Source organism: Salmo salar, chromosome 26, assembly GCF_965601325.2.
Source record: "Salmo salar chromosome 26, fSalSal1, whole genome shotgun sequence".
Taxonomy (NCBI): Eukaryota; Metazoa; Chordata; class Actinopteri; order Salmoniformes; family Salmonidae; genus Salmo; species Salmo salar.
The window spans coordinates 51,425,070-51,449,764 of NC_138316.1; the positions used below are offsets into that span (position 1 = coordinate 51,425,070).

A 24,695-nucleotide genomic window follows, 5' to 3' on the forward strand; every position below is an offset into this window, starting at 1 on the left:
AGGGCTGGGTAGAGAGAGAGAGAGGAGGGCTGGGTAGAGAGAGAGAGGAGGGATGGGTAGAGAGAGAGAGAGGAGGGATGGGTAGAGAGAGAGAGAGGATGTCTGGGTAGAGAGAGAGGGGAGGGCTGGGTAGAGAGAGAGAGAGGAGGGCTGGGTAGAGAGAGAGAGGAGGGCTGGGTAGAGAGAGAGAGAGGAGGGATGGGTAGAGAGAGAGAGAGAGGAGGGCTGGGTAGAGAGAGAGAGGAGGGATGGGTAGAGAGAGAGAGGGGAGGGCTGGGTAGAGAGAGAGAGAGGAGGGCTGGGTAGAGAGAGAGAGAGGAGGGCTGGGTAGAGAGAGAGCGGAGGGCTGGGTAGAGAGAGAGAGGAGGGCTTGTAGAGAGAGAGAGAGGAGGACTGGGTAGAGAGAGAGAGAGAGGAGGGCTGGGTAGAGAGAGAGAGAGGAGGGCTGGGTAGAGAGAGAGAGGAGGGATGGGTAGAGAGCGAGAGGAGGGATGGGTAGAGAGAGAGAGAGGAGGGCTGGGTAGAGAGAGAGAGAGGAGGGCTGGGTAGAGAGAGAGAGAGGAGGACTGGGTAGAGAGAGAGAGAGGGGAGGGCTGGGTAGAGAGAGAGAGGAGGTCTGGGTAGAGAGAGAGAGAGAGGAGGGCTGGGTAGAGAGAGAGAGAGGAGGGCTGGGTAGAGAGAGAGAGAGGAGGGCTGGGTAGAGAGAGAGAGGGGGGCTGGGTAGAGAGAGAGGGGAGGGCTGGGTAGAGAGAGAGAGGAGGGCTGGGTAGAGAGAGAGAGGAGGGATGGGTAGAGAGGAGAGAGGAGGGATGGGTAGAGAGAGAGAGAGGAGGGATGGGTAGAGAGAGAGAGAGGAGGTCTGGGTAGAGAGAGAGGGGAGGGCTGGGTAGAGAGAGAGACAGGAGGGCTGGGTAGAGAGAGAGAGGAGGGCTGGGTAGAGAGAGAGAGAGAGAGAGGAGGGCTGGGTAGAGAGAGAGAGGAGGGCTGGGTAGAGAGAGAGAGAGAGGGATGGGTAGAGAGAGAGAGGAGGGCTGGGTAGAGAGAGAGAGGAGGGCTGGGTAGAGAGAGAGAGAGGAGGGCTGGGTAGAGAGAGAGAGAGGAGGGCTGGGTAGAGAGAGAGAGGGGGGCTGGGTAGAGAGAGAGGGGAGGGCTGGGTAGAGAGAGAGAGGAGGGCTGGGTAGAGAGAGAGAGAGGAGGGATGGGTAGAGAGAGAGAGAGGAGGGCTGGGTAGAGAGAGAGAGAGAGAGGAGGGCTGGGTAGAGAGAGAGAGAGGAGGACTGGGTAGAGAGAGAGAGAGAGGAGGGCTGGGTAGAGAGAGAGAGAGAGGAGGGCTGGGTAGAGAGAGAGAGGAGGGATGGGTAGAGAGAGAGAGGAGGGATGGGTAGAGAGAGAGAGGGGAGGGCTGGGTAGAGAGAGAGAGAGGAGGGCTGGGTAGAGAGAGAGAGAGGAGGGCTGGGTAGAGAGAGAGCGGAGGGCTGGGTAGAGAGAGAGAGGAGGGCTGGTAGAGCGAGAGAGAGGAGGACTGGGTAGAGAGAGAGAGAGAGGAGGGCTGGGTAGAGAGAGAGAGAGGAGGGCTGGGTAGAGAGAGAGAGGAGGGATGGGTAGAGAGAGAGAGGAGGGATGGGTAGAGAGAGAGAGAGGAGGGCTGGGTAGAGAGAGAGAGAGGAGGGCTGGGTAGAGAGAGAGAGGAGGTCTGGGTAGAGAGAGAGAGAGAGGAGGGCTGGGTAGAGAGAGAGGGGAGGACTGGGTAGAGAGAGAGAGAGAGGAGGGCTGGGTAGAGAGAGAGGGGAGGACTGGGTAGAGAGAGAGAGAGGAGGGCTGGTAGAGAGAGAGAGAGGAGGGCTGGGTAGAGAGAGAGAGAGGAGGACTGGGTAGAGAGAGAGAGGAGGACTGGGTAGAGAGAGAGGGGAGGGCTGGGTAGAGAGAGAGAGAGGAGGGCTGGTAGAGAGAGAGAGAGGAGGACTGGGTAGAGAGAGAGAGGAGGAGGGCTGGTAGAGAGAGAGAGGAGGGCTGGGTAGAGAGAGAGAGAGGAGGGCTGGGTAGAGAGAGAGAGAGGAGGGCTGGGTAGAGAGAGAGAGGAGGGCTGGGTAGAGAGAGAGCGGAGGGCTGGGTAGAGAGAGAGAGAGGAGGGCTGGGTAGAGAGAGAGAGAGGAGGGCTGGGTAGAGAGAGAGCGGAGGGCTGGGTAGAGAGAGAGAGAGGAGGGCTGGGTAGAGAGAGAGAGAGAGGAGGGCTGGGTAGAGAGAGAGAGAGGAGGGCTGGGTAGAGAGAGAGAGGAGGGATGGGTAGAGAGAGAGAGGAGGGATGGGTAGAGAGAGAGAGAGGAGGGCTGGGTAGAGAGAGAGAGAGGAGGGCTGGGTAGAGAGAGAGAGAGGAGGGCTGGGTAGAGAGAGAGAGAGGAGGACTGGGTAGAGAGAGAGAGAGAGGAGGACTGGGTAGAGAGAGAGAGAGGAGGGCTGGGTAGAGAGAGAGAGAGGAGGGCTGGGTAGAGAGAGAGAGAGGAGGACTGGGTAGAGAGAGAGAGAGAGAGGAGGACTGGGTAGAGAGAGAGAGAGGAGGGCTGGGTAGAGAGAGAGAGAGTAGGGCTGGGTAGAGAGAGAGAGAGGAGGACTGGGTAGAGAGAGAGAGAGAGGAGGACTGGGTAGAGAGAGAGAGGAGGTCTGGGTACAGAGAGAGAGAGGAGGGATGGGTAGAGAGAGAGAGGGGAGGGCTGGGTAGAGAGAGAGAGGGGAGGGCTGGGTAGAGAGAGAGAGAGGGGAGGACTGGGTAGAGAGAGAGAGAGGAGGGCTGGGTAGAGAGAGAGAGAGGAGGGCTGGGTAGAGAGAGAGAGAGGAGGGCTGGGTAGAGAGAGAGAGGAGGGCGGGTAGAGAGAGAGAGGAGGTCTGGGTAGAGAGAGAGAGAGGAGGGCTGGGTAGAGAGAGAGAGAGGAGGGCTGGGTAGAGAGAGAGAGGAGGGATGGGTAGCGAGAGAGAGGAGGGCTGGGTAGAGAGAGAGAGGAGGGATGGGTAGAGAGAGAGAGGAGGGCTGGGTAGAGAGAGAGAGAGGAGGACTGGGTAGAGAGAGAGAGAGGAGGGCTGGGTAGAGAGAGAGAGGAGGGCTGGGTAGAGAGAGAGAGGAGGGCTGGGTAGAGAGAGAGAGAGGAGGTCTGGGTAGAGAGAGAGAGGAGGACTGGGTAGAGAGAGAGAGGAGGGCTGGGTAGAGAGAGAGAGAGGAGGACTGGGTAGAGAGAGAGAGAGGAGGGCTGGGTAGAGAGAGAGAGGAGGGCTGGGTAGAGAGAGAGAGGAGGGCTGGGTAGAGAGAGAGAGGAGGGCTGGGTAGAGAGAGAGAGGAGGTCTGGGTAGAGAGAGAGGAGGGCTGGGTAGAGAGAGAGAGGAGGGCTGGGTAGAGAGAGAGAGGAGGGCTGGGTAGAGAGAGAGAGGAGGTCTGGGTAGAGAGAGAGGAGGGCTGGGTAGAGAGGATAGCAGCTGTCCCTCCTAGTCTCCTAGCCCTCTCACAGACAGGCTGTGCTGTATGGGCTCCAGCCAGCCTCAGTGGGGATATGCTACTGTGAACTACAGCCATCTGAACCCTAATTATCTGGCAACGTGCCCAACTGGCAGCCTGCCCTCATAAGTCATTATTTGGCAATGCATAGCTCTCCCAGCCCAATCTGGCAACCCATACCTCTCCCTCCCCAATCTGACATACCTCTTCCTCCCCTTAACGAGTGAAGAGGAAGTCCTTACGGACTTGTGAAAAATAGGTCAGGTCACTTCCTCGCTATTTCTCTCTCTCTGGGAGTGTCCAACATGGCAACCTATTCCATATTCAGCTCTGGAAAACATGAAGAGACCACTGCAAAATTATCTCTTTCTCTGGTTTTACTATTTATTGGTATGTGTTCGGATAAAATTAACATTTTTATTTTATTCTGTAAACTATTGACAATATTTCTCCCAAATTCTAAATATAAATATTGTCATTTAGAGCATTTATTTGCAGTTAAATGACAACTGGTCAAAATAACACAAAAGGATGCAATGTTGTCAGATCTCGAATAATGCAGAGAAAATAAGTTCATATACATTATTAAACAGCACAATACTAATGTTTTAACTTAGGAAGAGTTCAGAAAACAATATTTTAGTGGAATAACCCTGATTTTCAATCACAGCTTTCATGTAACTTTGCCATGCCCTTCACCAGTCTTTCACATTGATGTTGGGTGACATTATGCCACTCCTGGTTTTGTTTAATGGCTTGTGACCATCCATCTTCCTCTTGATCACATTCCAGGTTTTCAATGGGGTTCAGGTCTGGAGATTGGGCTGGCCATGACAGGGTCTTGATCTGGTGGTCCTCAGCTACAATGGGGTTCAGGTCTGGAGATTGGGCTGGCCATGACAGGGTCTTGATCTGGTGGTCCTCAGCTACAATGGGGTTCAGGTCTGGAGATTGGGCTGGCCATGACAGGGTCTTGATCTGGTGGTCCTCCAGCTACAATGGGGTTCAGGTCTGGAGATTGGGCTGGCCATGACAGGGTCTTGATCTGGTGGTCCTCAGCTACAATGGGGTTCAGGTCTGGAGATTGGGCTGGCCATGACAGGGTCTTGATCTGGTGGTCCTCAGCTACAATGGGGTTCAGGTCTGGAGATTGGGCTGGCCATGACAGGGTCTTGACCTGGTGGTCCTCCAGCTACAATGGGGTTCAGGTCTGGAGATTAGGCTGGCCATGACAGGGTCTTGATCTGGTGGTCCTCAGCTACAATGGGGTTCAGGTCTGGAGATTGGGCTGGCCATGACAGGGTCTTGACCTGGTGGTCCTCAGCTACAATGGGGTTCAGGTCTGGAGATTGGGCTGGCCATGACAGGGTCTTGACCTGGTGGTCCTCCAGCTACAATGGGGTTCAGGTCTGGAGATTGGGCTGGCCATGACAGGGTCTTGACCTGGTGGTCCTCCACCCACACCTTGGTTGACCTGGCTGTGTGGCATGGAGCATTGTCCTGCTGGAAAAACCAATCCTCAGAGTTTGGGAACATTGTCAGCGCAGAAGGAAGCTAGTTTACTTCCAGGACAACCTTGTGTAACCGATGTGAAATGGCTAGCTAGTTAGCGGGGTGCGCGCTAATAGCGTTTCAATCGGTGACTGTCACTCGCTCTGAGACTTTGAAGTAGTTGTTCCCTTTGCAAGAGCTGCAGCTTTTGTGGAGCAATGCTTCGTGGGTGACTGTTGTCGATGTGTGCAGAGGGTCCCTGGTTCAAGCCCAGGTAGGGGGCGGAAGCTATACTGTTGCGTGGCTTGATTCATACATCCTTCACAAAGACAAATCTGCCCGATTCCCCCCCAGATAATCAAAGATCCTCTACCAAATTGCACAGTGGGTGTGAGACACTAGCTTGTAGGCCTCTCCAGGTCTCCCACCGACTGTGAAATGTGGTGGAAGATCAGTGATTTATTTATTACTATTATTTTACCAGGTAAGTTGACTGAGAAACACATTCTCATTTACAGCAACGACCTGGGGAATAGTTAGAGGGGAGAGGAGGGGGATGAATGAGCCAATTGTAAGCTGGGGTTGATTAGGTGGCCATCTTGGGAATTTAGTCAGGACACCAGGGTTAACACCCCTACTCTTACGATAAACGCAATGGGATCTTTAATGACCTCAGAGAGTCAGGACACCCATTTAACATCCCATCTGAAAGACAGTGTCCCAATCACTGCCCTGGGGTATTTGGATATATTATTTTTAGAACAGAGGAAAGAGTGCCTCCTACTGGCCCTCCAACACCACTTCCAGCAGCATCTGGTCTCCCATCCAGGACCAACCCTGCTTAGCTTCAGAAGCTAGCCAGCAGTGGTATGCAGGGTGGTATGCTGCTGGCATAATTAATAATTAAAAAAACATATACAACAGATGCTTATATTTAGCTGCTCATAAGCTTCAACATAGAAAATGCAAATACCCAAACTAGATGGCCATGATTCTCCTTTGCTCATTGAACATGAATATCCAGATTTATGGTGATGATCTGGGATCAGGTTAAAAGCAGTGAACTATAAAAGGAATAGGCTGCCATTTGGTAAGAACTTGGCACTGGGAACTTGGTGTTATATAGGAGGAGGATATATCACTATAACTTTACCTCTACTGGGTAATATAGGAGGATATATCACTATAACTTTACCTCTACTGGGTTATATAGGAGGATATATCACTATAACTTTACCTCTACTGGGTTATATAGGAGGAGGATATATCACTATAACTTTACCTCTACTGGGTAATATAGGAGGATATATCACTATAACTTTACCTCTACTGGGTTATATAGGAGGATATACCACTATAACTTTACCTCTACTGGGTTATATAGGAGGATAAATCACTATAACTTTACCTCTACTGGGTTATATAGGAGGAGGATATATCACTATAACTTTACCTCTACTGGGTTATATAGGAGGATATATCACTATAACTTTACCTCTACTGGGTTATATAGGAGGAGGATATATCACTATAACTTTACCTCTACTGGGTTATATAGGAGGATATATCACTACAACTTTACCTCTACTGGGTTATATAGGAGGATATATCACTATAACTTTACCTCTACTGGGTTATATAGGAGGATATATCACTATAACTTTACCTCTACTGGGTTATATAGGAGGAGGATATATCACTATAACTTTACCTCTACTGGGTAATATAGGAGGATATATCACTATAACTTTACCTCTACTGGGTTATATAGGAGGATATACCACTATAACTTTACCTCTACTGGGTTATATAGGAGGATAAATCACTATAACTTTACCTCTACTGGGTTATATAGGAGGAGGATATATCACTATAACTTTACCTCTACTGGGTTATATAGGAGGATATATCACTATAACTTTACCTCTACTGGGTTATATAGGAGGAGGATATATCACTATAACTTTACCTCTACTGGGTTATATAGGAGGAGGATATATCACTACAACTTTACCTCTACTGGGTTATATAGGAGGATATATCACTACAACTTTACCTCTACTGGGTTATATAGGAGGATAAATCACTATAACTTTACCTCTACTGGGTTATATAGGAGGAGGATATATCACTATAACTTTACCTCTACTGGGTTATATAGGAGGAGGATATATCACTATAACTTTACCTCTACTGGGTTATATAGGAGGAGGATATATCACTATAACTTTACCTCTACTGGGTTATATAGGAGGAGGATATATCACTATAACTTTACCTCTACTGGGTTATATAGGAGGATATATCACTATAACTTTACCTCTACTGGGTTATATAGGAGGATATATCACTATAACTTTCCCTCTACTGGGTTATATAGGAGGAGGATATATCACTATAACTTTACCTCTACTGGGTTATATAGGAGGATATATCACTATAACTTTCCCTCTACTGGGTTATATAGGAGGATATACCACTATAACTTTACCTCTACTGGGTTATATAGGAGGATATACCACTATAACTTTACCTCTACTGGGTTATATAGGAGGATATACCACTATAACTTTACCTCTACTGGGTTATATAGGAGGATATATCACTATAACTTTACCTCTACTGGGTTATATAGGAGGATATATCACTATAACTTTACCTCTACTGGGTTATATAGGAGGATATATCACTATAACTTTCCCTCTACTGGGTTATATAGGAGGAGGATATATCACTATAACTTTCCCTCTACTGGGTTATATAGGAGGAGGATATATCACTATAACTTTACCTCTACTGGGTTATATAGGAGGATATACCACTATAACTTTACCTCTACTGGGTTATATAGGAGGATATACCACTATAACTTTACCTCTACTGGGTTATATAGGAGGAGGATATATCACTATTAGTTAATAGACCAATAACAAAACGTTTCAAACCTCTCTGCCAATAACAGTTTTCCGGTTATATATCCCTCCCATTAGGCTTATCCCATTAGGCCCCTCACTCAGACCACTTCCAGACAATCCTAGAACATTTCTTGCTTGAGAAATTGCTCTTTGCTAAGAAGCTATTTTGTATTTCATTTTCGACCATTTTAATTGAAAACAATCAATCACAGTGAGGTACATTAACTGTTACCCAGAAATGATTTAATTTTGAGGTAATTTTTTGTTGTTGTTAAATGATTGTATTGGACCTTTAAAGTGGGATACTCAACAAACTGCTCAAAGTCAGCTGAATTTGAAAAAGCTTGTTGTGTAAAATTACAACTTCATGTTTGCTCAAAACCACACCCATCATCATCATCATCATCATCATCATATTTCCCAGCATGCCTCTTGCAGGTAGATTTTTCTAAATGATTTGTTTCAGTAACTGTGTTTTTCCATGTACTTTGATTTGCTAGCATAAGATGAATCAATCAATCATAAATAACAAACATTTTCTAAACTGATCTGTTGGGCGTTTTGACTTACTTCACCTGCTACTGAGACGGCTCGTCCAATTGATATTATTTAGGTAGCGTTAACAATCCGTTTCCCCTGACCCTGGCAGTCATTCTGAAAGCAGGTTGCGGATGATTAAGAATTCCAATTGTTGGATATCTTCACTCTGGCAGGATTCCAATAGGAATTACACATCCATTTGCAAGCCAGCATAATATGACTTGCAGGCTTGATGTGGCCTGTATTTTAAAGAGAACATATTCATTTAGGCACTCACTTGGTGAAGGCTACAGGACTGAAAACCATTGAATACAACAACCATGTCTCTGTCGCTAACAAATACAGCCATGGGTGGTACCTACCATTCACTTGAAAGCCAAGGCACTCTGGGAAATATGAAAATAGGTCAAGAATACATTCTTAAGTTGAATTTTATGTTCACTCAACCTAAAATTCAAAATTGAGTAAACATTCAATTCAACTTGAGAATGCATGTTGGTTTAACTACATGCCCAAATGTTGAGCAAACTCACAATCCTGTTGCAGCTGGTTGCCTTACAATTGTGTTGAACCAAATCACTTCTGATATCGAAGGTTGAAAGCTCCTCTAATTCAGGAAATGACTGCATCTCTTTGGTTGTAGTGTTTTGGTTTGAACAGATTCTAGTGTGAATTCTAGAGTGAATTATAGTGTGAATTCTAGAGTGCATTCTAGAGTGCATTCCAGAGTGAATTATAGTGTGAATTCTAGAGTGCATTCTAGAGTGCATTCCAGAGTGAATTATAGTGTGAATTCTAGAGTGCATTCTAGAGTGAATTATAGTGTGAATTCAATAGTGCATTCTAGAGTGAATTATAGTGTGAATTCTAGAGTGCATTCTAGAGTGCATTCTAGAGTGAATTATAGTGTGAATTCTAGAGTGCATTCTAGAGTGAATTATAGTGTGAATTCTAGAGTGCATTCTAGTGTGAATTATAGGGTGAATTCTAGAGTGCATTCCAGAGTGAATTATAGTGTGAATTCTAGAGTGCATTCTAGAGTGAATTATAGTGTGAATTCAATAGTGCATTCTAGAGTGAATTATAGTGTGAATTCTAGAGTGCATTCTAGAGTGAATTATAGTGTGAATTCTAGAGTGCATTCTAGAGTGAATTATAGTGTGAATTCTAGAGTGCATTCTAGTGACTCTCCTTATTAACTGTCTATATAGTGAGGTCATTCATGACCACCAGACTTTTTCACTCCCATACATATTTCATTATACTATGGAGGGTTCTTATGCTAGCTAGCTATCGTCATTAAAAAAACAACATACAATCTGACCACCGCCAGGGAGAAAGTACCTTCTGTTCAAGATGGGGGGCCATCTCGAGGCTATTCAACACATGCTATAGCTAACACCATTATGCCTCGTCCTCCCTTTCTCTCCTCTCCCCCCCTTTCTCTCCTCTCTCTCTCTCCCTCCCTCCCCCCTTTCTCTTCTCTCTTCTCTCCCTCCCCATCCATTTCTCTCCTCTCTCCCTCCCTTTCTCTCCTCTCTCCCTCCCTTTCTCTCCTCTCTCCTTCCCTCCCTTTCTCTCCTCTCTCTCTCCCTCCCTCCCCCATCCCTTTCTCTCCTCTCTCCCTCCCCCCATCCCTCGTTGTTGAGCCATGGTGGCCACCATGTTGCCAGACAGAGAGATGGAGGGGGAAGAGGACTGTTTTTATCCCCCATCTCTCCTCTTCCTCCTCTCCATCTCTCCTCCATCCTCCTCCTTGTCCTCTCCATCTCTCCTCTTCCTCCTCCTTGTCCTCTCATCTCTCTTCTTCCTCCTCTCCATCTCTCCTCCTTGTCCTCTCCATCTCTTCTCTTCTTCCTCCTTGTCCTCTCATCTCTCCTCTTCCTCCTCCTTGTCCTCTCCATCTCTCCTCTTCCTCCTCCTTGTCCTCTCCATCTCTCCTCTTCCTCCTCCTTGTCCTCTCATCTCTCTTCTTCCTCCTCTCCATCTCTCCTCCTTGTCCTCTCCATCTCTTCTCTTCTTCCTCCTTGTCCTCTCATCTCTCCTCTTCCTCCTCCTTGTCCTCTCCATCTCTCCTCCTCCTCGTCCTTGTCCTCTCCATCTCTCCTCTTCTTCCTCCTTGTCCTCTCATCTCTCCTCTTCCTCCTCCTTGCCCTCTCCATCTCCCCTCTCCATCTCTCCTCCATCTCCCCTCTCCATCTCTCCTCCTCCTTGTCCTCTATATCTCTCCTCTCCATCTCTCCTCTTCCTCCTCTCCATCTCTCCTCTTCCTCCTCTCCATCTCTCCTCTTCCTCCTCTCCATCTCTCCATCTCCCCTCTCCATCTCCCCTCTCCATCTCTCCTCCATCCTCCTCCTTGTACTCTCCATCTCTCCTTCATCTCTCCTCTTCCTGGTCTCCACCTCTCCTCTTCATCCTGACCTATGATGACAGCTGTAAAGGGATGATTCATCTCCATGCCCTAGCAACCTGTCCACCCTGGCTGGCTCACACCGGTTTACATTTATTAATGTGGTCCACTGAGGAACAGACCTGTCAGGTTTGTTCTGAAGAACCTTTAGAATCAGGTAGCTTTGGAGGTCAGTGAGAGGAACCAGGTAACTAGGTAGGTCAGTGAGAGGAACCAGGTAACTAGGTAGATCAGTGAGAGGAACCAGGTAACTAGGTAGGTCAGTGAGAGGAACCAGGTAACTAGGTAGGTCAGTGAGAGAAACCAGGTATAGCTAGGTAGGTCAGTGAGAGGAACCAGGTAACTAGGTAGGTCAGTGAGAGACACCAGGTATAGCTAGGTAGGTCAGTGAGAGGAACCAGGTAAAGCTAGGTAGGTCAGTGAGAGGAACCAGGTAACTAGGTAGATCAGTGAGAGGAACCAGGTAACTAGGTAGGTCAGTGAGAGGAACCAGGTAACTAGGTAGGTCAGTGAGAGGAACCAGGTAACTAGGTAGGTCAGTGAGAGGAACCAGGTAACTAGGTAGGTCAGTGAGAGGAACCAGGTAACTAGGTAGGTCAGTGAGAGAAACCAGGTATAGCTAGGTAGGTCAGTGAGAGGAACCAGGTAAAGCTAGGTAGGTCAGTGAGAGGAACCAGGTAACTAGGTAGGTCAGTGAGAGGAACCAGGTAACTAGGTAGGTCAGTGAGAGGAACCAGGTAACTAGGTAGGTCAGTGAGAGGAACCAGGTAACTAGGTAGGTCAGTGAGAGGAACCAGGTTAGGTAGATCAGTGAGAGGAACCAGGTAACTAGGTAGATCAGTGAGAGGAACCAGGTAACTAGGTAGGTCAGTGAGAGGAACCAGGTAACTAGGTAGGTCAGTGAGAGGAACCAGGTAACTAGGTAGGTCAGTGAGAGGAACCAGGTAACTAGGTAGGTCAGTGAGAGGAACCAGGTAACTAGGTAGGTCAGTGAGAGGAACCAGGTAACTAGGTAGGTCAGTGAGAGAAACCAGGTATAGCTAGGTAGGTCAGTGAGAGGAACCAGGTAAAGCTAGGTAGGTCAGTGAGGGGAACCAGGTAACTAGGTAGATCAGTGAGAGGAACCAGGTAACTAGGTAGGTCAGTGAGAGGAACCAGGTAACTAGGTAGGTCAGTGAGAGAAACCAGGTATAGCTAGGTAGGTCAGTGAGAGGAACCAGGTAACTAGGTAGGTCAGTGAGAGGAACCAGGTAAAGCTAGGTAGGTCAGTGAGAGGAACCAGGTAACTAGGTAGATCAGTGAGAGGAACCAGGTAACTAGGTAGGTCAGTGAGAGGAACCAGGTAACTAGGTAGGTCAGTGAGAGAAACCAGGTATAGCTAGGTAGGTCAGTGAGAGGAACCAGGTAAAGCTAGGTAGGTCAGTGAGAGGAACCAGGTAACTAGGTAGGTCAGTGAGAGGAACCAGGTAACTAGGTAGGTCAGTGAGAGGAACCAGGTAAAGCTAGGTAGGTCAGTGAGAGGAACCAGGTAACTAGGTAGGTCAGTGAGAGGAACCAGGTAACTAGGTAGGTCAGTGAGAGGAACCAGGTAAAGCTAGGTAGGTCAGTGAGAGGAACCAGGTAACTAGGTAGGTCAGTGAGAGGAACCAGGTAACTAGGTAGGTCAGTGAGAGGAACCAGGTAACTAGGTAGGTCAGTGAGAGAACCAGGTATAGCTAGGTAGGTCAGTGAGAGGAACCAGGTAACTAGGTAGGTCAGTGAGAGGAACCAGGTAACTAGGTAGGTCAGTGAGAGGAACCAGGTAGGTCAGTGAGAGAAACCAGGTATAGCTAGGTAGGGTCAGTGAGAGGAACCAGGTAAAAGCTAGGTAGATCAGTGAGAGGAACCAGGTAACTAGGTAGGTCAGTGAGAGGAACCAGGTAACTAGGTAGGTCAGTGAGAGGAACCAGGTAACTAGGTAGGTCAGTGAGAGGAACCAGGTAAGCTAGGTAGGTCAGTGAGAGGAACCAGGTAACTAGGTAGGTCAGTGAGAGGAACCAGGTAACTAGGTAGGTCAGTGAGAGGAACCAGGTAACTAGGTAGGTCAGTGAGAGGAACCAGGTATAGCTAGGTAGGTCAGTGAGAGGAACCAGGTAACTAGGTAGGTCAGTGAGAGGAACCAGGTAACTAGGTAGGTCAGTGAGAGGAACCAGGTAACTAGGTAGGTCAGTGAGAGGAACCAGGTAACTAGGTAGGTCAGTGAGAGGAACCAGGTAACTAGGTAGGTCAGTGAGAGGAACCAGGTAACTAGGTAGGTCAGTGAGAGGAACCAGGTAACTAGGTAGGTCAGTGAGAGGAACCAGGTAACTAGGTAGGTCAGTGAGAGGAACCAGGTAACTAGGTAGGTCAGTGAGAGGAACCAGGTAACTAGGTAGGTCAGTGAGAGGAACCAGGTAACTAGGTAGGTCAGTGAGAGGAACCAGGTAACTAGGTAGGTCAGTGAGAGGAACCAGGTAACTAGGTAGGTCAGTGAGAGGAACCAGGTAACTAGGTAGGTCAGTGAGAGGAACCAGGTAAAGCTAGGTAGGTCAGTGAGAGGAACCAGGTAGTAAGCCTAGGTAGGTCAGTGAGAGGAACCAGGTAAAGCTAGGTAGGTCAGTGAGAGGAACCAGGTAACTAGGTAAGTCAGTGAGAGGAACCAGGTAACTAGGTAGGTCAGTGAGAGGAACCAGGTAACTAGGTAGGTCAGTGAGAGGAACCAGGTACAGCTAGGTAGGTCAGTGAGAGGAACCAGGTAACTAGGTAGGTCAGTGAGAGGAACCAGGTAACTAGGTAGGTCAGTGAGAGGAACCAGGTAAAGCTAGGTAGGTCAGTGAGAGGAACCAGGTAACTAGGTAGGTCAGTGAGAGGAACCAGGTACAGCTAGGTAGGTCAGTGAGAGGAACCAGGTAACTAGGTAGGTCAGTGAGAGGAACCAGGTAACTAGGTAGGTCAGTGAGAGGAACCAGGTAACTAGGTAGGTCAGTGAGAGAAACCAGGTATAGCTAGGTAGGTCAGTGAGAGGAACCAGGTAAAGCTAGGTAGGTCAGTGAGAGGAACCAGGTAACTAGGTAGGTCAGTGAGAGGAACCAGGTAGCTAGGTAGATCAGTGAGAGGAACCAGGTAAAGCTAGGTAGGTCAGTGAGAGGAACCAGGTAACTAGGTAGGTCAGTGAGAGGAACCAGGTAAAGCTAGGTAGGTCAGTGAGAGGAACCAGGTAACTAGGTAAGTCAGTAAGAGGAACCAGGTAACTAGGTAGGTCAGTGAGAGGAACCAGGTAACTAGGTAGGTCAGTGAGAGGAACCAGGTACAGCTAGGTAGGTCAGTGAGAGGAACCAGGTAACTAGGTAGGTCAGTGAGAGGAACCAGGTAACTAGGTAGGTCAGTGAGAGGAACCAGGTAAAGCTAGGTAGGTCAGTGAGAGGAACCAGGTAACTAGGTAGGTCAGTGAGAGGAACCAGGTAACTAGGTAGGTCAGTGAGAGGAACCAGGTAAAGCTAGGTAGGTCAGTGAGAGGAACCAGGTAACTAGGTAGGTCAGTGAGAGGAACCAGGTAACTAGGTAGGTCAGTGAGAGGAACCAGGTAACTAGGTAGGTCAGTGAGAGGAACCAGGTAACTAGGTAGGTCAGTGAGAGGAACCAGGTAAAGCTAGGTAGGTCAGTGAGAGGAACCAGGTAACTAGGTAGGTCAGTGAGAGGAACCAGGTAAAGCTAGGTAGGTCAGTGAGAGGAACCAGGTAACTAGGTAGGTCAGTGAGAGGAACCAGGTAAAGCTAGGTAGGTCAGTGAGAGGAACCAGGTAACTAGGTAGGTCAGTGAGAGGAACCAGGTAACTAGGTAGGTCAGTGAGAGGAACCAGGTAACTAGGTAGGTCAGTGAGAGGAACCAGGTAACTAGGTAGGTCAGTGAGAGGAACCAGGTAAAGCTAGGTAGGTCAGTGAAAGGAACCAGGTAACTAGGTAGGTCAGTGAGAGGAACCAGGTAACTAGGTAGGTCAGTGAAAGGAACCAGGTAACTAGGTAGGTCAGTGAGAGGAACCAGGTAACTAGGTAGATCAGTGAGAGGAACCAGGTAACTAGGTAGGTCAGTGAGAGGAACCAGGTACAGCTAGGTAGGTCAGTGAAAGGGGTTCATCATGAACACCATGGTCCACTTTAGAAGTCCTTCACACCACCTCTCCTGTTCGCTCTGGCCCTTGGCTGGAGAGCAGGGAGGAGAGGAGAGGAGAGGAAGGAGAGGGGAGGGGAGGGGAGAGGAGAGGAGAGGAGGGGAGGAGAGGAGAGGAGGGGGGGAGGGGAGGGGAGGGGAGGGGAGAGGAGAGGAGGGGAGGAGAGGAGGGGGGGAGGGGAGGGGAGGGGAGAGGAGGGGAGGAGAGGAGAGGAGAGGAGAGGAGGGGAGGGGAGGGGAGAGGAGGGGAGGGGAGAGGAGGGAAGGGAGAGGAGAGGAGAGGAGAGGAGAGGAGAGGAGAGGAGAGGAGAGGAGAGGGGGGAGGAGGAGAGGTGAGGAGGGGGAGGGAGGAGAGGAGAGGAGAGGAGGGAGGAGAGGAGAGGGAGGAGAGGAGGGGGGAGGGGAGGGGAGGGGAGAGGAGGGGAGGGAGGGAGGGAGGAGGGGAGGAGAGGAGAGGAGAGGAGGGGAGGGGAGAGGAGGAGAGGAGAGGAGAGGAGAGGAGAGGGGGGAAGAGGAGAGGAGGGAGGGAGGAGGAGAGGAGAGGTGAGGAGGGGGAGGGAGGAGAGGAGAGGGAGGAGAGGAGGGGGGAGGGGAGGGGAGGGGAGAGGAGGGGAGAGGGGAGGAGAGGAGGGGAGAGGAGAGGAGAGGAGAGGAGAGGAGAGGAGAGGAGAGGAGGGAGGGGAGAGGAGAGGAGAGGAGAGTGTAGACTAGCCCTAGCTGGTCCATTAGCGGACAACACCATGCTGTGATGTCCAGGGCTTCTAGGAGGGATACAATGTAAAATTAGATGAAGACATCTCTCTATGTTCTTGGACACAACAGTGATGTAACCTCGGGGTCATTGGGTGTGTCGGGTTTTGTTTCGGGTCTTTCCCCATCACACACCCTCACCCAGCCCCAGGCTGTAGTGTGAGACAGCTTGATGTACCAGTACACCCCCTGGACAGGACACTAGTCTATCTCCTGTTTCTGTAGTGAGACAGCTTGATGTACCAGTACACCCCCTGGACAGGACACTAGTCTATCTCCTGTTTCTGTAGTGAGACAGCTTGATGTACCAGTACACCCCCTGGACAGGACACTAGTCTATCTCCTGTTTCTGTAGTGAGACAGCTTGATGTACCAGTACACCCCCTGGACAGGACACTAGTCTATCTCCTGTTTCTGTAGTGAGACAGCTTGATGTACCAGTACACCCCCTGGACAGGACACTAGTCTATCTCCTGTTTCTGTAGTGAGACAGCTTGATGTACCAGTACTTATTGTATTTATTTAATTTGTTATTTTACGGTAATTTTACCATTATTTTATTGTTATTTTACCAGGTAAATTGACTGAGAAACACATTCTCATTTACAGCAACAACCTGGGGAATAGTTACAGGGGAGAGGAGGGGGATGAATGAGCCAATTGTAAGCTGGGGATGATTAGGTGGCCATCTTGGGAATTTAGTCAGGACACCAGGGTTAACACCCCTACTCTTACGATAAACGCAATGGGATCTTTAATGACCTCAGAGAGTCAGGACACCCATTTAACATCCCGTCTGAAAGACAGAACCCTACACAGGGCAGTGTCCCCAATCACTGCCCTGGGGCATTGTGATATTTAGTTTTTTAGACCTGAGGAAAGAGTGCCTCCTACTGGCCCTCCAACACCACTTCCAGCAGCTGGTCTCCCATCCAGGGACCGACCAGGACCAACCCTGCTTAGCTTCAGAGGACAGACAGCAGTGGGATGCAGGCTGGTAATAGAGCTCATTGTTCTTATTCAGAATGAACTAATTAAGAGCATAAACGCAAGGAGCTCTATTAAACAGAGCCTGTGAGCTGGCTGGCTGGCTGACTGATTAGCTGACTGACTGATTAGCTGACTGACTGGCTGACTGACTGGCTGGCTGTCTGACTGGCTGGCTGTCTGACTGATTAGCTGACTGACTGGCTGACTGACTGACTGGCTGACTGACTGGCTGGCTGTCTGACTGATTAGCTGACTGACTGATTAGCTGACTGACTGGCTGACTGTCTGGCTGGCTGACTGGCTGGCTGTCTGACTGATTAGCTGACTGACTGGCTGACTGGCAGACTGATTAGATGACTGACTGGCAGACTGTCTGACTGTCTGACTGATTAGCTGACTGATTAGAACTGGCTGGCTGATTAGCTGACTGGCTGGCTGATTAGCTGAATGGCTGACTGACTGGCTGACTGGCTGACTGATTAGTTGACTGGCAGGCTGATTAGCTGACTGGCTGACTGACTGACCAACTGACTGTCTTTGGCTGACTCTGTTCCTGGCTGACTGATTAGCTGACTGATTAGCTGACTGGCTGACTGACTGATTGGCTGACTGTGTGACTGTGTGACTGACTGACTGACTGACTGACTGACTGACTGACTGTCTGACTGATTAGCTGACTGGCTGAATTATTGGCTGACTGATTAGCTGACTGACTGGCTGATTAGCTGACTGGCTGACTGACTGGCCATGTGGGTATGGAAGGCTGAGTGATTGGCTGACTGATTGGCTCACTGATTAGCTGATTAGCTGACTGACTGACTGGCTGATTGGCTGAGTGGCCATGTGGGTATGGAAGGCTGAGTGATTGGCTGACTGATTAGCTGACTGACTGACTGACTGACTGGCTGATTAGCTGACTGCTGACTGACTGACTGGCTGATTAGCTGACTGATTAGCTGACTGGCTGGCTGATTAGCTGACTGACTGACTGACTGGCTGGTTAGCTGACTGGCTGATTAGCTGACTGACTGGCCATGTGGGTATGGAAGGCTGACTGTGGGGGGGCTTACTACCCCCCCTCCTCCAGCCTGCTAGATCCTCAGAGGAGCCTAATCTACTGGTTCTGGACCCTAATCTACTGGTACTGGACCCTAATCTACTGGTTCTGGACCCTAATCTACTGGTTCTGGACCCTAATCTACTGGTACTGGACCCTAATCTACTGGTTCTGGACCCTAATCTACTGGTTCTGGACCCTAATCTACTGCTGGGTGTTAATGATGCTCAAGGACCCTAATCTACTGGTTCTGGACCCTAATCTACTGGTTCTGGACCCTAATCTACTGCTGGGTGTTAATGATGCTCAAGGACCCTAATCTACTGGTTCTGGACCCTAATCTACTGCTGGGTGTTAATGATGCTCAAGGACCCTAATCTACTGGTTCTGGACCCTAATCTACTGGTTCTAGACCCTAATCTACTGGTTCTAGACCCTAATCTACTGGTTCTGGACCCTAATCTACTGGTTCTAGACCCTAATCTACTGGTTCTGGACCCTAATCTACTGGTTCTGGACCCGAATCTACTGGTTCTGGACCCTAATCTACTGGTACTGGACCCTAATCTACTGGTTCTGGACCCTAATCTACTGCTGGGTGTTAATGATTCTCTCTCTCTCTCTCTCTCTCTCTCTCTCTCTCTCTCAAACCCGTGTGTGTGTGCGGGCATGTGTTAGTGTGTACGTGAGTGTGTGTGTATGTGCGTATGTGCGTGTTTGTGTGTGTGAGAGAGTCTCCGTGCGTACGTGTATATTTGCAAAATAAAATTCAATATAAAAGGGGACATATTCTCTTCCTAAATTGGCACAGTACATGAGGAATGATTAAATACTTCTGCATCCTGCTAGGCGTGGAGTCTCTGCATGCCAAACGGTATCCTACCCACTTTATAGCGCACTACGTTTGACCAGCAAGGGCCCAGGGAGATTTGAGATGCATCCCTAGTGTCTCTCCGTTCTCTCGTCACACAGTAATCTCAGTAATCTCACTAAATCGGTAGATTTGAAAGAGTTATTAACTATGTTGAGATGCTCTGGAAAAGCTTGAACTCTGCTAAATGGCTGATTCATATTTCACCTATATATTCCCACGCATACTTACAGGCCTGACATCTGGCGGAGTTAGTATGAGCAGGAAGGAAGCCACGGAGACTGATACTGAAGGTACAAGAGGGCATGTTGAAGCCAGGGATAACGGGGGAAAATATCCTCTGCAGATTAGCTTCCAGTCGTGAGACTCACTCAGGTAATACTGGACAGGAAAAAGACCTTAGAAATCGAACACTTTACAAGACACAATGAAACAAGGGAAGTCTCTGTGGTTTTAGCTTGATACCGTGGCGATGCCCAACAGAAATGGAACTCCACATTATTACTTGGTCACATCAATGACAACATGTCCTCGTGGCATGAGTAATACCTCTGTCTCTCCCCCCCCCCACCCAATCACAAACGACTAACGTCAGCCTTCAGCTCAAGTTGTCCTGTTCTATTTCAACACCACAGTACAGCACCGAAACATTCTGCTGCAGTAGCCTTCCTATTCTCCATGTTCCAATATGTTCTTAACCTGTTTACAAAACAAGACAGGATGTGACATCACAGACTGAAGGATTCCCCCCCCCCCGATGTTGGGAACATTCTGGAACGTTAAGTCTAACCATCTGACCCCCCTATCCAATCCAAGAACCTGAGGGAAGTTTTGAAAATGAGCGACGTTGATGTGTTGATGACTCAAGGCCCGGGAAACAATGACACCTTTCTCTGCATGGCCAAAGAGGATTGGAGGAGGGTAATACTGTATGAACCACAGCGGAAATCTTACTGAGAGATTATCCGCTGTAGAGAAATGACACAATGGTAACAACTGGACAGCTTAACTCAATATCTGGAGTAAACCTTCAGCATATTATAATGGTAGTGTTGCTTTACCCATTATGCTCTCTGTTCAACAGAACATTCTAATAGAATACCAGTTACTATATTGTTACATAACAGCAGTCATTATTCACATTGAATCAACCATCCAGCACGAGGTCAGACTGCCATATTGGCTCGCTCTTCTTGATCAGGGAAGGAGAGGTCATACTGCCATATTGGCTAGCTTTAGAAGTTTCTGACAGGCTAATTGACATCATTTGAGTCAAATGGAGGTGTATCTGTGAATGTATTTGAAGGCCTACCTTCAAACTCAGTGCCTCTTTGCTTGACATCATGGGAAAATCTAAAGAAATCAGCCAAGACCTCAGAAAAATAATTGTAGACCTCCATAAATCTGGTTCATCCTTGGGAGCAATTTCCAAATGCCTGAAGGTACCACGTTCATCTGTACAAACAATAGTACGCAAGTATAAACACCATGGGACCATGCAGCCGTCATACCGCTCAGGAAGGAGACGCGTTCTGTCTCCTAGAGATGAACGTGATTTGGTGCAAAAAGTGCAAATCAATCCCAGAACAACAGCAAAGGACCATGTGAAGATGCTGGAGGAAACAGGTACAAAAATATCTATATCCACAATAAAACGAGTCCTATATCGACATAACCTGAAAGGCCGCACAGCAGGAAGATGCCACCGCTCCATAACCGCCATAAAAAAGCCAGACTACGGTTTGCAACTGCACATGGGGACAAAGATCGAACATTTTGGAGAAATGTCCTCTGGTCTGATGAAACAAAAATAGAACTGTTTGGCCATAAAGACCATCGTTATGTTTGGAGGACAAAGGGGGAGGCTTGCAAGCCGAAGAACACCATCCCAACCGTGAAGCACGGGGGAGGCAGCATCATGGTGTGGAGGGTGCTTTGCTGCAGGAGGGACTGGTGCACTTCACAAAAGAGATGGCATCATGAGGCAGGAAAATTATTTGGATATATTGAAGCAACATCTCAAGACATCAGTCGGGAAGTTAAATCTTGGTCGCAAATGGGTCTTCCAAATGGACAATGACCCCAAGCATACTTCCAAAGTTGTGGCAAAATGTCTTAAGGACAACAAAGTCAAGGTATTAGAGTGGCCATCACAAAGCCTTGACCTCAATCCTATAGAAAATTTGTGGGCAGAACTGAAAATGCGTGTGCGAGCAAGGAGGCCTACAAACCTGACTCAGTTACACCAGCTCTGTCAGGAAGAATGGGCCAAAATTCACCCAACTTACTGTGGGAAGCTTGTGGAAGGCTACCCGAAATGTTTGACCCAAGTTAAACAATTTAAAGGCAATGCTACCAAATACTAATTGAGTGTATGTAAACTTCTGACCCACTGGGAATGTGATGAAAGAAATAGAAGCAGAAATAAATAATTCTCATATCACATTCTTAAAATAAAGTGGTGATCCTAACTGACCTAAAACAGGGATTTTTTACTAGGATTAAATGTCAGGAATTGTGAAAAACTGATTTTAAATGTATTTGGCTAAGGTGTATGTAAACTTCCGACTTCAACTGTATGTATAGGGGTGTGGTGACTAGGCAACAGGATATAAGATAAACAGAGTAGCAGCAGCTTGTATGTGAGTGGGTGTGTGAGCAGATTATGTTGTGCTTGTGTGTGTGTGTGTGTGTGTGTGTGTGTGTGTGTGTGTGTGTGTGTGTGTGTGTGTGTGTGTGTGTGTGTGTGTGTGTGTGTGTTGGAGTGACAGCGTGTGCGTGTGCGTGTGTTGGAGTGACAGCGTGTGTGTGTGAGTGTGTGTAGGACCCTGTCAGTCTGCATAGAGACAGTGTAAAGATTGAAATAAAAAGTAAATAAAGATACAAGTTTAACTCAGATAGTCAGAGTAGCTGTTCTGTCAGCTGTTTATCAGTCTTATTGTTTGGGGACAGAAGCTGTTCTTCATTCCAGCCATACTGGACTGTATCATTTGTAGAGAATGACTTCTAGGCACTTACATGTATGTGTCTTCTTCGCTGCTGACGTCCCTGAGAGAAACAGAAAGAGACCAGCTGTTAGATCATCACTCAACTCAATGACATCCACTCTGTGTTTCTGCTCCAGACCACTTTAATACGGGAAGGGAACGACTGAGGGGAGAGGAGTCTGTCTGTCTGTCCGTTTGTCTCCTCTCCATAAGGCCTCTAGGACTCCAACCCAACCTGGGGGGAGAGGAGTCTGTCTGTTCGTTTGGCTCCTCTCCATAAGGCCTCTAGGACCCCAACCCAACCCAACTCAACCTGGGGGGAGAGGAGTCTGTCTGTTCGTTTGGCTCCTCTCCAAAAGGCCTCTAGGACCCCAACCCAACCCAACTCAACCTGGGGGGAGAGGAGTCTGTCTGTTCGTTTGGCTCCTCTCCATAAGGCCTCTAGGACCCCAACCCAACCCAACCCAACCTGGGGGGAGAGGAGTCTGTCTGTTCGTTTGGCTCCTCTCCAAAAGGCCTCTAGGACTCCAACTCAACCTGGGGGAAAAATCTGTTGGTCCTCAATCATTCGTTCCACTGGTGCTCTGTTCTACAGGCTGTGACAAGGACACAGAAACAAGTGGGGGGTCGGAGAGAGAGAGAGTGAGAGAGAGTGTGTGTGTGTGTGTGTGTGTGTGTGTGTGTGTGTGTGTGTGTGTGTGTGTGTGTGTGTGTGTGTGTGTAGGGATCTGTATCTCTGTGTGTACCTGTGAAGACAGCAGAGACATGGCCCGAAGCCTTTACCTACTCAAGCAGGACTCACCCCATCTCCCCTCTCCTCCATTCCTGTCTTCCCCCTGACCTCTGTACCCATCTCCACCATTCCTGTCTTCCCCCTGACCTCTGTACCCAGGTCTCCTCTCCTCCATTCCTGTCTTCCCCCTGACCTCTGTACCCAGGTCTCCCCTCTCCTCCATTCCTGTCTTCCCCCTGACCTCTGTACCCAGGTCTCCTCTCCTCCATTCCTGTCTTCCCCCTGACCTCTGTACCCAGGTCTCCTCTCCTCCATTCCTGTCTTCCCCCTGACCTCTGCACCCAGGTCTCCCCTCTCCTCCATTCCTGTCTTCCCCCTGAACCCAGGTATCCTCTCCTCCATGCCTGTCTTCCCCCTGACCCCTGTACCCAGGTCTCCCCTCTCCTCCATTCCTGTCTTCCCCCTGACCCCTGTACCCAGGTCTCCTCTCCTCCATTCCTGTCTTCCCCCTGACCTCTGCACCCAGGTCTCCCCTCTCCTCCATTCCTGTCTTCCCCCTGAACCCAGGTATCCTCTCCTCCATGCCTGTCTTCCCCCTGACCCCTGTACCCAGGTCTCCCCTCTCCTCCATTCCTGTCTTCCCCCTGACCCCTGTACCTAGGTCTCCCCTCTCCTCCATTCCTGTCTTCCCCCTGACCTCTGTACCCAGGTCTCCTCTCCTCCATGCCTGTCTTCCCCCTGACCCCAGGTCTCTTCTCTCACACCACCAATCTGTCAACATCACGCTGTCTGCGATAGGAGACATGATTCTCCACCCAAACACACACACACTTGTATTGTAAATGCACCCTGTCACCAATAGGCCCGTCTGAATGAATGGCCTGTTTCAGAGAGAGAGAGAGAGAGAGAGAGAGAGAGAGAGAGAGAGAGAGGAGAGAGAGAGAGAGAGAGAGAGAGAGAGAGAGAGAGAGAGAGAGAGAGAGAGGAGAGAGAGAGAGAGCAGAGAGAGAGAGAGAGACCCTGACACAGCCTGCCAAGTCCTGTCTCTACTGCGCGCCCAGACAGGGCCAGGGATGGAGGTCAGTTTCTCCTTGAGAGATGGAGCAGCTAGCAGAGGGTAGTTCAGGGTTGAGAGATGGAGCAGCTAGCAGAGGGTAGTTCAGGGTTGAGAGATGGAGCAGCTAGCAGAGGGTAGATCAGGGTTGAGAGATGGAGCAGCTAGCAGAGGGTAGATCAGGGTTGAGAGATGGAGCAGCTAGCAGAGGGTAGTTCAGGGTTGAAACATGGTTAAATCTCCCCATGGCTGCTGTGCTACTTTCATCCCATTATAGATGTGTGCTGAGTGGATGATAGGTAATTTCTTCAGACAGACATCAGTACCAGTCAGTCCAGGTGGCTTGTAATAATTCATGAATGAAGGTCTATGAAGGAAATGATGGTATAAAACTATATTTACTACAAAATATTACAGTTTAGATTGGTAAATGACTGGTAAAGGGGTCAGATTGGGAAATGACTGGTAAAGGGGTCAGATTGGGAAATGACTGGTAAAGGGTCAGATTGGGAAATGACTGGTAAAGGGGTCAGATTGGGAAATGACTGGTAAAGGGGTTAGATTGGGAAATGACTGGTAAGGGGTCAGATTGGGAAATGACTGGTAAAGGGGTCAGATTGGGAAATGACTGGTAAGGGGTCAGATTGGGAAATGACTGGTAAGGGGTCAGATTGTGAATTGACTGGTAAAGGGGTCAGATTGGGAAATGGCTGGTAAAGGGGTCAGATTGGGAAATGGCTGGTAAAGGGGTCAGATTGTGAATTGACTGGTAAAGGGGTCAGATTGGGAAATGACTGGTAAAGGGGTCAGATTGGGAAATGGCTGGTAAAGGGGTCAGATTGGGAAATGACTGGTAAAGGGGTCAGATTGGGAAATGACTGGTAAAGGGGTCAGATTGGGAAATGACTGGTAAAGGGGTCAGATTGGGAAATGACTGATAAAGGGGTCAGATTGTGAAATGACTGATAAAGGGGTCAGATTGGGAAATGACTGGTAAAGGGGTCAGATTGTGAAATGACTGGTAAAGGGGTCAGATTGTGAAATGGCTGGTAAAGGGGTCAGATTGTGAATTGACTGGTAAAGGGGTCAGATTGTGAAATGACTGGTAAAGGGGTCAGATTGTGAAATGACTGGTAAAGGGGTCAGATTGGGAAATGACTGGTAAAGGGGTCAGATTGGGAAATGACTGGTAAAGGGGTCAGATTGTGAAATGACTGATAAAGGGGTCAGA

The 24,695-nt window shown here is 48.7% G+C and overlaps 1 protein-coding gene across 2 annotated transcripts in view; it reads right to left on the minus strand.

Annotated features, from left to right (window-relative positions):
* Positions 1 to 24,695, minus strand: part of LOC106588012 (nuclear receptor ROR-alpha A) — a 255,113-nt gene that overhangs the window by 93,022 nt on the left and 137,396 nt on the right. For both annotated transcript variants that reach the window (XM_045707982.2, XM_045707981.2), the window contains exon 2: positions 21,709 to 21,738. In XM_045707982.2, the coding sequence (XP_045563938.1) occupies positions 21,709 to 21,738 (30 nt within the window). The remainder of the gene's footprint in view (positions 1 to 21,708; positions 21,739 to 24,695) is intronic.